Raw genomic sequence first — 15,619 nt, forward strand, 5'->3', positions numbered from 1 at the left:
TGTTGCTTCTGCTGTTGTGAAGCACCTGAAGGGTTAATAAACTTCTTGAATGTGGTTTTGTGCACCTTGAGGGGTGCAGTTTTTAGAATGGTGTCAGTTTTTGGTATTTTCAGCCATATAGACCCCTCAAACTGACTTCAAATGTGAGGTGGTCCCTAAAAAAAAAATTGTTTTTTAAATTTCGTTATAAAAAATGAGAAATCGCTGGTCAAATTTTAACCCCTATAACTTCTTGCAAAAAAAAAATTTTGTTTCCAAAATTGTGCTGATGTAAAGTAGACATGTGGGAAATGTTATTTATTAACTATTTTGTGTCACATAACTCTCTGGTTTAACAGAATAAAAATTCAAAATGTGAAAATTGCGAAATTTTCAAGATTTTCGTCAAATTTCCGTTTTTATCACAAATAAACACAGAATTTATTGACCTAAATTTACCACTAACATGAAGCCCAATATGTCACGAAAAAACATTCTCAGAACCGCTAGGATCCGTTGAAGCGTTCCTGAGTTATTACCTCATAAAGGGACACTGGTCAGAATTGCAAAAAACGGCCAGGTCTTTAAGGTCAAAATAGGCTGGGTCATGAAGGGGTTAAAATTTTATATATTTTTTATTTATTTGAGTGCCAACCACTGGGCGGCGCTCATAGCAATCCGGCACTGACAACCACAGGGCTCTTCTGCAGTCCTCGGGTTGTCATGCCAACCTATCAGCGACCCCTGGTCATGTGACACGGGCGCAGATGGGTGGGATTAGTGACACTCTTTCGGGGCGATCACATTAAATTCTGTCAGGGATTGACAGCGACATTTAACAGATTAACGGCCCTGGGTGGATCGCGATTCCACCTGCTGCTGATAGGGGCTTATGTCAGCCCACATCAAAGGGAGAGACATGACATGTACGGTGCGTGTTGTGAAGGGGTTAAAGGGAATCTGTCAGCAGGATGTACCCTCTGCAGCCATTTATATGGGCATTTAGGTAATAGAAAATTGATTTGAAATGTTACCTTGATATCTGCGATCCAATGTTTTATTCTAGGGAAATCTTAAGTAAATGAGCTGTTAGGGTATATGGGTCGAGTCTACTGTGATTTTGCATCTTCCAGATTGCTTTGACTGACCAGTTTCTTGCTATGTACATGCAAGGAGACAGGCCGGAGACCTGTCGAGTCAGAGGCAGGGAGAATGCTAGGGCTATGTGATTTGGATGACTAGTCTGAGGCCGAGCCCTAACCATTTTCTTCCCCGCCCTGATCCCTTTTACGGACAGCTTTCATCCGAAGTATGACTAGTCTGAGGTAGGTCCTCTGTGGTTTCTACTTTCCCGAACACTTTGACTTGGCTTGTACATAGGGAAAGGTCTTTCAGTCAACAGGTTTGGGACTAGGAGCAACTGCAGGGCAGATGCCTCAGACTAGTCCCTGGCCAACTTGTTTGAGCATGATTTCTCTGTACATGTGTTAGGAGAGACATGTCAATCAAAGGGTTCGGGAGTGGGAGCAGCCGCAGGGGACCTGCTTTGGACTTCTCACCTGATGGGTTTTCAAAGTATGTTTTTGGTAAAAATAATGCAGCATTTCAGGATAAAAGCTGCCTGACTGTAATTGCACATCCAGTGCCTAATTCATGCAGTATGTGACTTTTGGTTTATTTAACATCTACTCTCCATTTTTCTCTAGAGTACGAGCTTGTTGCAGAACGATTGCAAGTGCGAACATACAAAATTTCCAGTTTTAAAAGACGTAGGAGAACCAGGGGATGTAAGTACATGGTGTATATTGTAAAGCAGAACCTTTGCGGGTGCGATTCTTACCAGAAGCAGTACCCTAGATGGATCTGCCGGCACCTCCGGTGCCACACACCTTAAACAATTAATATGTGTAACATTTTGTATTTTAACACAGCGGGATCCAGGAAAGCAAATGAAAGCACGAGTAGTGAGCTAAGCACGTCAGGTAACGATCACACCCAGCTATAGCGAGTCCACACCGTTGGGTGCATACATTCACCCGGATCTTGTGTTGCAGAGAGCACCGCGAGTAATCTGTCCGCCAGGGCTGACGTGGACAACAGCAGACACCGGCAGCAGCAACACAATCTGATCCCTATGATGCTGTCGCCTCCGGAATCACTGCTCATTTCATGTATATTGAGAGGAAACTACTCCGATGCTCATGAGGTGGGTGTCGTTTTATAACATGGCCACCTTATTTGTCTCCCTACCAGTGGGACGCTTATATTGCTCCCTAGCCCACAGCGATGTCTGTGACTGTAAGCCAATGACGCTGTGAGACAGCTGAGAAGTGGGAGAGCGCGGACTGTTAGAGATATACTTATGAACTTGCAATGTATATATTTTCTGGCTAATTTCATTTTAACGTTTCCTAGGTCTCCAGAATGTTCAATCTGCAGTCTTTGCCGAGCCATGGGGAGCTCGTTTTCATGGAACGATATCAAGAAGTCATCCGTGAACTCTCTAAAGTGGAGAAAAAAATTGAAAGCCAGACCCCAGAAGTTGGTATCAAAAAGCTGGGCGGTGGCCGCTCCACCCTACAAGCCATAGGAAGCGCAGCTGCAGCAGGTGACCCTTGTCTACTTTATTGGCATAGATCATATACTTGTGTGCAGGACACAACATGGTGCAAACTCCTCTTCTCATTTGTAAACGATCAGTTCGGTCGTGAAGCATGACGGTGATCTAGTGCTGAGGGCATATATTATGGAGGGTATTACCTGGGTACAGTCTGCAGCAAATGGCCGTGTAAAGGGCCACATAAACAGCAGAAGCAGGGAGGCTGTACCTTCTGAATTCACCAGGACTAACCCAAGTGTCTGAGCCCAACGCTTCAATGACAGGTTTCGGTGGACAGACCTGTCAGCTAGGTGGAATTTGATGCTCTATCCTTTTCTCCATTGCCACATTGGGGGCACAGGACCGTTGGGTGTATGCTGCTGCCACTAGAAGGCTGACACTAAGTAAACACAAAAAAAGGTTAGCTCCTCCTCTGCAGAATACACTGCCCACTGGATCCGGATAATACCAGTTATTGCTTACTGTCCGTAGGAGGCACACTGCGTCTGAATTTTTCCAGACGTTTCACTTTTTAATTTTTATTTTTATCTTTGCGCAAGAGGACGAAGGGGGCGACAGACCGATCTCCCCCGAAACACCAACAGGCGAGCATGGCGAGTTTACTCCCCGTATCCTTTCCTGCGACGTGGGATGTTTGGCCGTGACCTAGCCCTGTGAAATCCTAGGGGAGCAAACCCTTAGGATACACAGATGCACTGTCACTGAGCACAGTCCAGCCGCCCTCCCTCTGCACCACCACTGTGGAACAGCTATGCTGCATGGAGCTCCTCAGTCCCTCTCCACCCTCTCATCAAGAGGGCGGTGGATTGAGGTTGACTGCACCTTCCCTCGTACCTCACCTGAAGAGGACCACAAGTGGTGAGTCTGATAGGGTAGAGGGGGGCTCCCAAGCACACCGCGGGCTCGGCTGCATTTTGCGGCCAGGCACCGCTAATTTAGTCCCCGGCTTCTGCCTTAGCTAGGCCGCGTTCCGCTCACTGCGCGAGGCCCCGCCCACCGCTTCAGCGCTTCTCGTACATTGCGAGAAGCGCCTCTCAACTCTCGGTGGCCATCTTGGATGGAAGAGAGAGCTCCCGGTGTCTCTCAGGAGCCCCAGTACGCCACCAAATCAAGGAGTGCGTCCCTTTCCGGTCTCAGTGCGGCATCCGGACACAGGACCTGGGTAACTGTAGAGAAAAAATCAAAGCTAGCACTCAATCAGCATAGTCCACGGTGCTAGTGAACGGGATGTTTAATCCCATATGTCATAAAGTCAGAAAAATCACTGCACTCGTATGGTTTTCAGATGCATAAATTGAAGAGTTTATTTAAATTGAAGAGGATGAGATACTAGGCGAATTGACGTTTCGGCCATCTCGTGGCCTTGTTCACAAAACCGCCTGTTGAAATTCTGTTGCATATAAAGAAGGATCCTTTACTTTGTGTTGAGTTATATACAATGGTATGGCGATATACCCAGCTGGAACGCTAGACAACGTATGTCCATGCAAAAGAGCCGTATCTGCGGCTGGAACAGATCCTGTGTCTGTCCTGTGGATACAGTGGGCAAAATTATAGATCAGGTACTGGTCGTCCCGTATATTCTGATATGTCCTCAAGGTTACATAGAAATATGGTGCTGTGTTAAGTAGGTAAGCCGGGGACCCAATGGGTTCATAAAGGAGACCCCCCTGGAGGATATGGTATGCTGCCAGTGGATAAAGCAATGTCGTCCGTTTCCGTAGTGCAGGCAAGGCGTAAGCGTTGGTGGCGTAGTGGGGGAGGCCGACACAATCCTGTGTCTAGACAGGACCTGGGTAGGTGCGCTGCACACTCGACACACACTCCTGCACACAGTGCTCCGCTCACTAGCTGCACAGGTGCCCCACAGCCCTGCACGGAGGTTAGCTGACAACATGTCTCTGCATAAACCCAAAAAGTCTGCAAAAACACATACAGTGTTCTTCACTTCTTGCACCTCCTGTCAGGCTGCGCTACCAAGCGGGCTTACTGCCTCGCTCTGTAATGCTTGTGCCCCTAAATTCACTCAGGAGGCCCCACGCCGCAAACGAGCCCGCGGTGACCAGTCCCCCTGAGTGGGCTTTGTCACTTTCGCAATCTATGGCTTCTTTGACTAAAGCTATCGAGTCCCTCCAGGATCCAACCAGGAGCAGGACCACTAATCCCCCTATTCAGGAAGCTTCCCCTACAGCTGCGAAATCTTCAGCCTGCAGGGGCCGCTCTCACTCTAGGCACAAGCGGCCATCTAGAAAGCGCGTTCGTAGCTCATCCCCCCCAGGCCCTCTGGTGCCTCGGCGTCCGTTAGCTCTGCTTCCCGCTCTCGCTCCCTAGGCACCTCTTCCGACCAGGACTCTGATCCTGAGTCTGATGGGCCTCTAGATCTGGAGTCGCCAGGTTATCCGAGCACTATAGTCTCATCGAGGCCGTCAACCAGTCCCTTCAGGTTGAAGAGGAACCGGCGACCTCCAGTACGGATAATTTGGTATCTTTTAAAAGGACCAAACGTACTCACAGGGTGTTTGCCAATCACCCGGAGTTCCAGGACATAGTCCAGCGGCATAGAGAGCGTCCAGACAAACGCTTTCAGGGCCAGAGATCTCTGGAGTCCAAATATCCTTTTTCTCCTGATCTCCGCAAACAATGGACAGAATCCCCTCCTGTGGATCCTCCTGTCTCACGTTTGTCCTCTAAAACTGTCCTATCCGTGCCGGACGGATCTTCTATCAAAGATCCCACAGACCACCTAGTTGACAGTCTCGCCCGTTCAGCTTTCAAGGCTTCAGGCTCAGCACTCTTTCCCTCCTTCGCTGCTACCTGGGTAGCCAAAGCCGTGACTTCTTGGGCAGACTCCCTGCACAAGGCCTTACAAAGCAGTGATCTTCCTTCTGACTTAGCGGAGCTAGCAAATCAAATTTCCCTGGCGGGCGATTACTTAGTAAACGCTTCCCTGGACGCGGCGAACTGCTCTGCACTTACGGCTTCAAACGCTGTGGCGATTAGAAGAGCGCTATGCCTGAGGAATTGGCAAGCGGACTCCGTCTCTAAAAAGTCCCTCACATCTCTGCCATATATCGTGGGCTGTCTATTTGGCGAAAAGCTGGACAAACTGATTTCAGACACTATGGGGGGAAAAAGTAATTCCCTTCCCCAGCAGAGGTTCAGACAACCATTCCGACGACAGCCGCTGGCTCGTTTTCGTACCTTTCGTGGATCTTACGCATGGCATTCCTCAGCCAATTCCCCTGGCTCGGGGCGCCGCGCCGGCAGACACAAAAGCCCTCAGGTTCCATACAGGCCCAACCATTCCTGGAGGGGCCGCTCCACACAGTCTAGGTCCAGAGGATCCAGACCCCAACAGTCTAAGTGACTCGCAGTCTCTTCCGGACGACACCAGCAAAGTAAGCGGACGCCTTCTCTTGTTTCGTCATGTCTGGCTCTCAGTTGTTCTCGACGAGTGGGTCAGGGATCTGGTGTCCCCCGGTTACAAAATTGATTTTTCCATCCCCCCTCCAACCCGGTTTTTCGCTTTCCGCCCTCCCGAAGTGGGAATATGCGCTCGGGCCTTTTTCCAAGGCCGTTCAGTCGCTCCGACAAGACAAAGTGATTGTCCCTGTCCCAGAGGACGAAATGTTCCGCGGCTTTTATTCAAATCTGTTTATGGTCCCCAAAAAGGATGGAATGGTAAGGCTTATCCTGGACCTAAAGCTCTTGAACAAATTTGTCAAAGTCTGTCATTTCAGGATGGAATCTCTCCGTTCCGTCATTGCCTCAATGGAGCAAGGCGAATTCTTAGCATCCATCGACATCCGGGATGCGTACCTCCGCATCCCAATCTTCCCACCTCATCAAAGGTTCCTTCGCTTCACCGTCTGAGAAAAACATTTTCAGTTCACGGCCTTGCCCTTCGGCCTTGCCACCGCCCCCAGAGTTTTCACAAAGGTCATGGCGGCTGTCATGGCCATTCTGCATTCTCGGGGTCTAGTCGTGCTTCCTTACCTTGATGACTTACTGGTCAAAGGCCCATCTTTCCGAGCCTGCGAGGAGTGTGTCCACATTTCCTTTGATACTCTTTCTCGGTTGGGCTGGTTGATCAACCTAAAAAAGTAATCTCCTGTTCCAGCTCAACGGATCTCCTTTCTGGGCAAGACCCTGGACACCTCCCTAGGGTTGGTGCTTCTTCCTCGGGACAAGGTCCTGGCTCTTCAACAGGGGGTCTGGAAGCTTCTTCAGCCGACCCCTTGTTCCATCCGTTTTGGCATGAGGATTCTTGGGAAGATGGTGGCCGCAATGGAGGCAATTCCATTTGCGCAACTGCACCTCCGTCCCCTACAGCAGGCTCTGCTGGACGCATGGGACGGGAGTCCCTTTTCCCTCGACCGACTGTGTCCTCTCTCTCCTCAGGTCAAGCAGTCACTCCAATGGTGGATGCTCCGATCCTCTCTCCTCCAAGGGAGGTCTTTCCTCCCAGTCCATTGGCTGGTAGTCACCTCAACTCTGCTGCCCGGCTAATCCACCTCTCTCCTCGCTACTCCCGTTTCTCCCCTCTGCAAATCCCTCCACTGTCTCCCAACGAATCCAGTTCAAACTACTAACACTCATATACAAAGCTATCCACGACCTGTCCCCTCCCTATATCTCTGAACTAATCTTCCACTATCATCCCTCACATAATCTTCGATCCTCCCAAGACCTTCTACTCTCCTCCATACTTATTCGTTCCTCATACAACCGCCTCCAAGATTTCTCCCGAATATCCCCCACCCTCTCGAATTCCATGCTTCAACATGTCCAATTATCCACCACCCTCAGATCCTGCAGACGGAACCTGAAAACCCATCTCTTAAGGAAAGCCTATAGCCTGCAATAACCATTCTGCCGCGTCACCAACCACCCGAGTTTCCCGCGTCACCAACCACCCGAGTTTCCCGCGTCACCAACCACCCGAGTTTCCCGCGTCACCAACCACCCGAGTTTCCCGCGTCACCAACCACCCGAGTTTCCCGCGTCACCAACCACCCGAGTTTCCCGCGTCACCAACCACCCGAGTTTCCCGCGTCGCCAACCACCCGAGTTTCCCGCGTCGCCAACCACCCGAGTTTCCCGCGTCGCCAACCACCCGAGTTTCCCGCGTCGCCAACCACCCGAGTTTCCCGCGTCGCCAACCACCCGAGTTTCCCGCGTCACCAACCACCCGAGTTTCCCGCGTCACCAACCACCCGAGTTTCCCGCGTCACCAACCACCCGAGTTTCCCGCGTCACCAACCACCCGAGTTTCCCGCGTCACCAACCACCCGAGTTTCCCGCGTCACCAACCACCCGAGTTTCCCGCGTCACCACCGCCAGAGCTGCCGCGTCACCACCGCCAGAGCTGCCGCGTCACCACCGCCAGAGCTGCCACACCCCCGACCTTCTGTCTATTCCCCATTATCCCGTAGAATGTAAGTCCGCAAGGACAGGGTCCTCTGCCCTCTGTACCGATCTGTCATTGTAAATTTGTTTACTGTAAACGATATCTATAACCATGTATGTAACCCCTTTTCTCATGTACAGCACCATGGAATTAATGGTGCTCTATAAATATAATAATAATAATAATAATAATAATAATAAGCGCTTGGTTAAGCGCTTCACAGGACAAAGGCCTCTTGAAACCAAGTATCCTTTTTTAGCGGATCTGAAAAAGGATTGGGGGGAATCTCCAGTGGTAGACCCCCCCCCAAGTAACCCGCCTAGCATCCAAAACTCTCCTGTCCATGCCGTTTGGCTCATCCATCAAAAAAACCCACGGACCGTCAGACGGCTTGGCCCACTCTGCTTTTGAGGCCTCAGGCTCGGCCCTCTATCCGTCCTTTGTCGCAGCATGGGTAGATAAGGCTATCGTTTTCTGGTCAGAGACCTTAGCGAATTCTCTTCGGAACAGTAACCTTCCTCCAGAGGCGGCGCACCTTGCCAACCAAATTTCCTGGGCAGGCAATTACCTGGTACACACATCCTTCGATGCGGCCGGTTGTGCGGCTCAGTCAGCAGCCAATTCCATGTCTATCAGAAGGTCATTATGGCACAGAGAGTGGAAGGCGGACTCTGCATCAAAAAAGTCTCACCTCCCTTCCTTACCAAACTGGTCTCTTTTTCAGAGAAAAGCTGGATCAGATCATTTCTGATACTACGGGAGGAAAGAGTAAATTCCTTCCCCAACAGCGACTTAGGAGTCCCTTTCGGAGACTGCAACAAATACATTTCCGTTCCTTTCGCTCCACTTCAAGCTGGGCCACTACCACTACTTCGTCCGGTTCAGGACGTTCTCCACGAAGAGATGTACAGGCCTGAGCAGCATTGGAAGTCCCGACCCAGACAGTAGGCGGTCGCCTACTTCTCTTTTGTCATGTCTGGCTTTCCGTCGTCTCCGAGTGGGTCAGAGATCTGGTGTCTTCCGGATACAAAATCGACTTTGCTACGCACCCCCCTTCACATTTCTTTCCCTCCCGTCCTCCCTCTTCAGAGGCAAGGGCAAACACGTTCTCCCGGGCCATAGATGCATTGCGTCACGATGGCGTCATTGTCCCCATCCCACAAAGTGAAAGGTTTCAGGGTTTCTATTAAAACCTTTTCGTCGTCCCAAAGAAGAACGGAAAGGTGAGACCCATTCTAGACCTCAAACTTTTAAACAAGTTTGTCAAGGTCTGTCATTTCCGCATGGACTCTCTGCATTCAGTTATCACTTCCCTGGAAGAAGAGGAATTCTTGGCCTCATTTGACATCCGAGATGCTTACTTGCACATTCAGATTTTTCCCCCTCATCAGAGATTCCTGCGCTTCGCCATTCGCGAACAGCACTTCCAATTCACGGCACTGCCCTTCGGCCTTGCTACTGCCCCAAGAATGTTCACAAAGGTCATGGCGGCCGTCATGTCCATCCTGCACTCATGGGGCACGATAGTTCTGCCCTATCTGGGCGATTTGTTGATCAAAGGTTCGTCCTTTCACGACTGCGCGGATTCTGTTCGCATTACTTGCGATACTCTTTCTCGCTTGGGCAGGCTGATAAACTTAAGCAAATCCTCTCTGGTCCCAGCCCAGCAGATCTCCTTTCTAGGAATGTCCCTGGACTCGTCTCGGGGGGTTAGTAATTCTCCCTCCAGACAAAGTCTTAGCCCTTCAACAAGGAACCCGAGTTCTTCATCAGTCTGCCCCCTCACTCCATCCGGTTTGCAGTGAGGGTACTAGGAAAGATGGTGGCCGCAATGGAAGTGGTCCCCTTTGCACAATTGCACCTGCATCCCCTTCAACATGCCCTTCTGGCTGCTTGGGACAGAAACCCTTTCTCCCTCGACCGAAGGTGCCGCTTATCCCTGCAGCTCAAACAGACACTCAGGTAGTGGACATTGAACTCTTCCCTCAACTGGGGGAAGTCTTTTGTACCCGTTCAATGGCTAGTGGTGACTACCGATGCCAGTCTTCCTGGCTGGGGAGCAGTCTTCCGCCATCACACTACTCAGGGCCGCTGGTCAATTCAGGAATTGAAGCCACTGATCAACATTCTGGAGATCCGGGCTATTCAACTGGCCCTGCAGCACTTCCATCATCTTCTGGTGGGTCACCCCATCCGTATCCAATCACAGTGCCACGGTTGTGGCATAACCCAATCATCAGGGGGGTACCCGCAGCAGGATGGCCATGTCCGAGGTAACTCACATCCTACAATGGGCAGAGACCAACCACTCGGTGATCTCAGCGGTACACATTCCAAAAGTGGAAAACTGGACGGCGGACTTCCTCAGCCGTCAGGGTCTCCCTTTGGGGAAGTGGGAGCTCCATCCGTAAGTCTTCTCCCAGATCTGTCTTCGCTCGGGGTTCCCAGATGTGGACCTCATGGTGTCCACACTGAATGCCAAGGTTCCCCGTTAATAGCGAGATCTCGAGATCCAAGAGCCGTGTCGACGCTCTGGTTCTTTCATGGCGCAATTCCGCTTTCCGTACATTTTCCCTCCTCTACCGTTACTCCCCAGAGTAATCTAGAAAATCAAGACGGATGGAGTACCAGTGATCCTGGTTGCTCCCGATTGGCTTTGCCGCGCGTGGTTCGCAGAGTTTGTACGCCTCGTCGCTGACATACCCTGGAGACTGCCGGATCGGCCAGATCTGCTCTCCCAGGGCCCTATCTACCACCAGAACTCAGGGGCCCTGTGTTTAACAGGGTGGCCTTTGAATTTTGGCTCTTAACCCAGGCAGATTTTTCTTAAGTCATTTCCACCATGGTTAGGTCCCCTTAAACCCTCATTGGTACACATTTACCATCGTACTTGGAAGACATTTTTTGCTTGGTGCAAGAACGTGGTCTTTCGTCTTCTCAGTTCCCACCATTTTAGAGTTTCTACAGGTCGGTCTGGACTCTGGGCTGGCACTCAGCTCTCTCAAAAGCCAAATCTCCGCTCTATAGGTCTTATTTCAGAGACACATCGTATCAAGACTCCAGGTTAAGACTTTTCTTCAGGGAGTATCACATGTCGCGCCTCCCTATCGCATGCCTTTAGAGCCTTTGGACCTAAACCTGGAGCTAAGTGCCCTTTAGGAACCACCCTTTTGAAACGCTTCAGAACATTTCATTGGTCTTTCTGTCCTGGAAGGTTGCCTTCCTTGTGGCGATCACATCGATCAGATGAGGTTCGGAATTAGCTGCCTTATCCTGCTGGGCGCCTTTCCTTAACTTCCATCAGGACAAGGGTTGTCCTCATGCCGTTGCCGTCCTTTATGCCAAAGGTCGTTTCGTCCTTCCATATTAACAAGGACATTGTAATTCCTTCCTTTTGTCTGGCTCCTATTCACAGAATTGAAAGAGCTCTCCACACATCTGGACCTAGTCAGAGCTCTCCGAAGGTATGTCTCAAGGACATCATCCTTCAGAAAAACAGATTCCCTGTTTGGTCTCCCGGAAGGTCACAGGAAGGGTCTTGCCGCTTCTAAGGCCACGATGGACAGGTGGATTCGTTCAACCATTCGGGAGTCATACGGAGTCAGAAGTCAGCCCATCCGCTCGGGGATCAGAGCACACTCTACTCGAGCGCTGGGGGCTTCTTGGGCCATTCGGCATCAGGCGATGGCGGAGCAGGTCTGTAAAGCTGCGATTTGGTCCAGTTTACATACCTTCGCAAAGCACTATAATATTAATTCTCAGACTTCAGCTGATGCGAGTCTGGGTAGAAAAATTCTGCAAGCAGCGGTGGCGCACATCTAGGCAGTTGTTGCATGAAGCCTAATTCTTTGTGTTGTTTTCCCACCCAGGGACTGCTTTGGGACTTCCCATGGTCTATGTTCCCCAATGAGGCGAAGGAGCAACAGGAATTTTTGTGTACTCACCGTAAAATCCTTTTCCCTGAGCCACTCATTGGGGGACACAGCACCCACCCTGTTAGCCTAATGGCTTATGTGGCTTTTGCCTGTTCTTTTAACCCTGCTGTTCTGTTCGGTCTGGGGAGACCTATTTTGAACTTTGGTATTTTTTGGGGTGTTCAAGATGCGGTTCTGAAACTTGTGGTTGATTGACTTAAATGAGGATGGGTCGGTCGGCCACGGGTTTCAGAGCCGCATCTTGAATATTTTAAAGAATATTGAAGTTCAAAGTCGGTCATTTTTGACCAACAGAACAGCAGGGATAAGTTGACATGTTGTACTCTTCTATGTCGTTACTATTTGTTCCTACTGCTTTTGCACCAAACTGGTTCTCTGGGAGCCAGCATGAGGGTGTATACTGCAGAGGAGGAGCTAACTTTTTTTGTGTTAACTTAGTGTCAGCCTCCTAGTGGCAAGCAGCATACAACCCATAGTCTGTGTCCCCCAATGAGTGGCTCAGAGAAAAGTATTTTACGGTGAGTACACAAAAATCCCTGTTTCTGAACTGTTCCTGAGTTAAAACATTAGTATTGTTGTTTCTAAATGATTATGAACTTTTTTTTGTTTTTTGCAATATTTGAGGTCTGCAACCAATGCATTTTTTTGTTATTTTTGCCATTTTCTCATTTTCAGAAAATAAATGCAAAATTTATTGCTTGGACCTTCAGAGACATGTTGTCAGTAGTTTATAGAATAAAAGAACAATTTACATTTTACTCAAAAATATACAGTACAGACCAAGTATGGACACACCTTCTCATTTAAAGATTTTTCTGTATTTTCGTGACTGAAAATTGTAAATTCACACTGAAGGCATCAAAACTGTGTATATAGTTCCACATGTGTTAATTCATAGTTTTGATGCCTTCAGTGTGAATGTACAATTTTCATAGTCATGACAATACAGAAAAATCTTTAAATGAGGTGTGTCCAAACTTTTGGTCTGTACTGTACCTATGAAGAAAAAAATAACACAAACTGAAAATGTTGCAGTGATCTCTTAATTTTCGCCAGAGCCGTATGTAGCAGGGCTATGTGTGTGTGTGTGTGTGTATTGTGATGCAGCGGTAGCACCGTACACAGTGAAATGGCAGTGACTCAAGCAAGTTCAAACAAAATTTTCCTTTAATGTTACTTCACACAGTCTATTAGAAATACACCATACACGACTTCATCCAGACCAATGAAAATACATAGTACACGGCTTCTTCATACAGTCCATTAGAAATACACAATACACGGCTTTAGTTTGCAGTCAATAAACAGGCTGGACTTCCCCCTGTCCAGTTTCCCTGGGTTACTGCACGCCGGTACCAAGTCTCTTAAAGCTTCTTTCACACTACCGTCGGTACTGTGCCGTCGCCAAGCGTCGGCGCGACGGACGTTGTGAAAATTCGGCACAACGTGGGCAGCGGATGCAGTTTTTCAACGCATCCGCTGCCCGGGGAGGAGGGGGCGGAGTTCCGGCTGCGCATGCACGTTAGGAAATGCAGGGCCCGACGCACGAAAAAACGTTACCCTGAACGTTTTTTCGTGACGGTCCACCAAAACAGGACGCATCCAGTGCACGACGGACGCGACGTATGGCCATACGTCGCGATCCGTAGGCAATACAAGTCTGTGGGAAAAAAACGCATCCTGCGGGCACATTTCCCAAAACGACGCATTGCTACTTTCACACTAGCGTCGGAGTGCATCGGGCCGACGATGCTGTGAAGTAAAATCACATCGGGGGCAGCGGATGCAGTTTTACAACGCATCCGCTGCCCCATTGTAAGGTCCGGGGAGGAGGGGGCGGAGTTCCGGCCGCGCATGCGCGGTCGGAAAAAGCGGACCCGACGGACAAAAAAATGTTGCAAGCAACGTTTTTTTGTCCCAACGGACTGCAAAAATGGTAGTTACCTGCCGATAACGGTATTTCTCTGATCCCATGATGGCACCACGGAGAGAGGGGTCCGCCCCCAGGGACAGGAAACCTACAGATGAAAAAGGGCGTACCTCTCTCCCACATCAGTTGGATTACAGAGCCTTATACAGAACTTCAGCTGCAACTCAATATTTACACAAATTAAACTTAACCAATTTAACTTAACAGAGGCACCGTGACTAAAACTAATTACTGGTACATTACCAAGTGCACACCTGTGTGTGAAAAGGGAGGGAATATACGGGTGCCATCATGGGATCAGAGAAATACCGTTATCAGCAGGTAACTACCATTTTCTCTATCCCCATGATGGCACCACGGAGAGATTTGAATAGATAGCTCTTAGGGAGGGACCACTGCCTCTAGAACCCTTCACCCAAAGGTAGTATCAGAGGTAGTCAAGTCTAAGCGGTAATGCTTGAAAAATGTAGACTGGGAAGACCAAGTGGCCGCTCTACATATCTGTTGTATCGAAGCGCCAGCTCTCTCCGCCCAGGATGATGCCACTGCTCTGGTCGAATGAGCCTTTACATTCTCCGGGATGGCTGTCCCGCAGGATGAGTAGGATAGGGCGATGGCGTCTCTTATCCACCTTGCTAACGTGGCTTTCGATGCTTTTTGTCCCTTCCGTGGACCCTGGAAGCAGACAAACAAAGCCCTATCCTTCCTGCACTCCCTAGTGGCTGACAGATATTGGATCAGGCATCTTTTTACGTCTAGGGTATGCAGTGTTCTTTCCCCCTCATTTTTAGGGTTGGGACAAAAGGAGGGCAAAGAAATTTCTTGCGTTCTATGAAACTGTGACGATATTTTAGGGAGGTAAGCCGGGTCAGTTTTAAGAATGACTTTGTCATCAAGTATCTGAATAAAGGGTGGACATGAGGATAACGCTTGTATATCGCTGACACGACGAGCCGAGGTTAGGGCCACTAGGAGTGTGGTTTTTAGGGATAAGATCTTTAAAGGAACTTCTGTCAGGGGCTCAAAGGGAGGTTTGGTTAGAGCGTTTAATACAAGGTTTAGATCCCATGGAGGCGAGTTGTGGAGGGGAATGGGTCTGGATCTAGATGAGGCTTTAATGAAACGCATGACCCATCGATTTTTGGCCAAGTCGTAATTATACAGTGCTCCTAAGGCTGCCACCTGGACCTTTAGAGTGCTTGTAGCTAAACCTTTTTCTAGACCTTTCTGTAAGAACTCAAGTATTTTCCCTATTGGGATCTCCCCGGACGGGTCTGCCCCTGATACCGACATAAACTTTTTCCACACTTTCCCATATATTCTAGTGGTTACGGGTTTTCTACTCTGTAATAGAGTGGACACCAAGTTGGGAGAGAACCCTTTATCCCTCAGCAACCTCCTTTCAAAAGCCATGCTGTCATGTGTAAATTTTTTACATTGGGGTGAAATACTGGACCCTGGGACAGAAGTTTTGGAGAGTCTGGTAGAACCCAAGGACTCGATATGGACATGTTTCTTAGCCAAGAAAACCATATTCTGCGGGGCCAAAATGGCGCTATTACTATCACTGTAGCTCTCTCCTCCCGAATTTTCCTCAACACTAAGGGGATGAGCGACATTGGAGGGAACGCATAGGCGAGATGATAGTTCCAAGGAATTGTTAGTGCGTCTAGAGCTACAGGGTTCCCCCGGGGATCTATTGAGCAGAATGTTTTCACTTTGTGGTTTTGGCTGTTCGCGAATAG

The 15,619-nt window shown here is 49.3% G+C and overlaps 1 protein-coding gene across 1 annotated transcript in view; it reads left to right on the forward strand.

Moving 5' to 3' along the window:
- The window catches only part of ZFYVE26 (zinc finger FYVE-type containing 26), a 155,252-nt gene that overhangs the window by 10,219 nt on the left and 129,414 nt on the right, over positions 1-15,619 (forward strand). The window contains exons 3-6 of the mRNA XM_069726414.1: positions 1,686-1,766; positions 1,911-1,961; positions 2,034-2,185; positions 2,395-2,587. Coding sequence (XP_069582515.1) covers positions 1,686-1,766; positions 1,911-1,961; positions 2,034-2,185; positions 2,395-2,587 — 477 coding nt within the window. The remainder of the gene's footprint in view (positions 1-1,685; positions 1,767-1,910; positions 1,962-2,033; positions 2,186-2,394; positions 2,588-15,619) is intronic.

This window comes from Ranitomeya imitator, chromosome 1 (assembly GCF_032444005.1).
Source record: "Ranitomeya imitator isolate aRanImi1 chromosome 1, aRanImi1.pri, whole genome shotgun sequence".
NCBI lineage: Eukaryota > Metazoa > Chordata > Amphibia > Anura > Dendrobatidae > Ranitomeya > Ranitomeya imitator.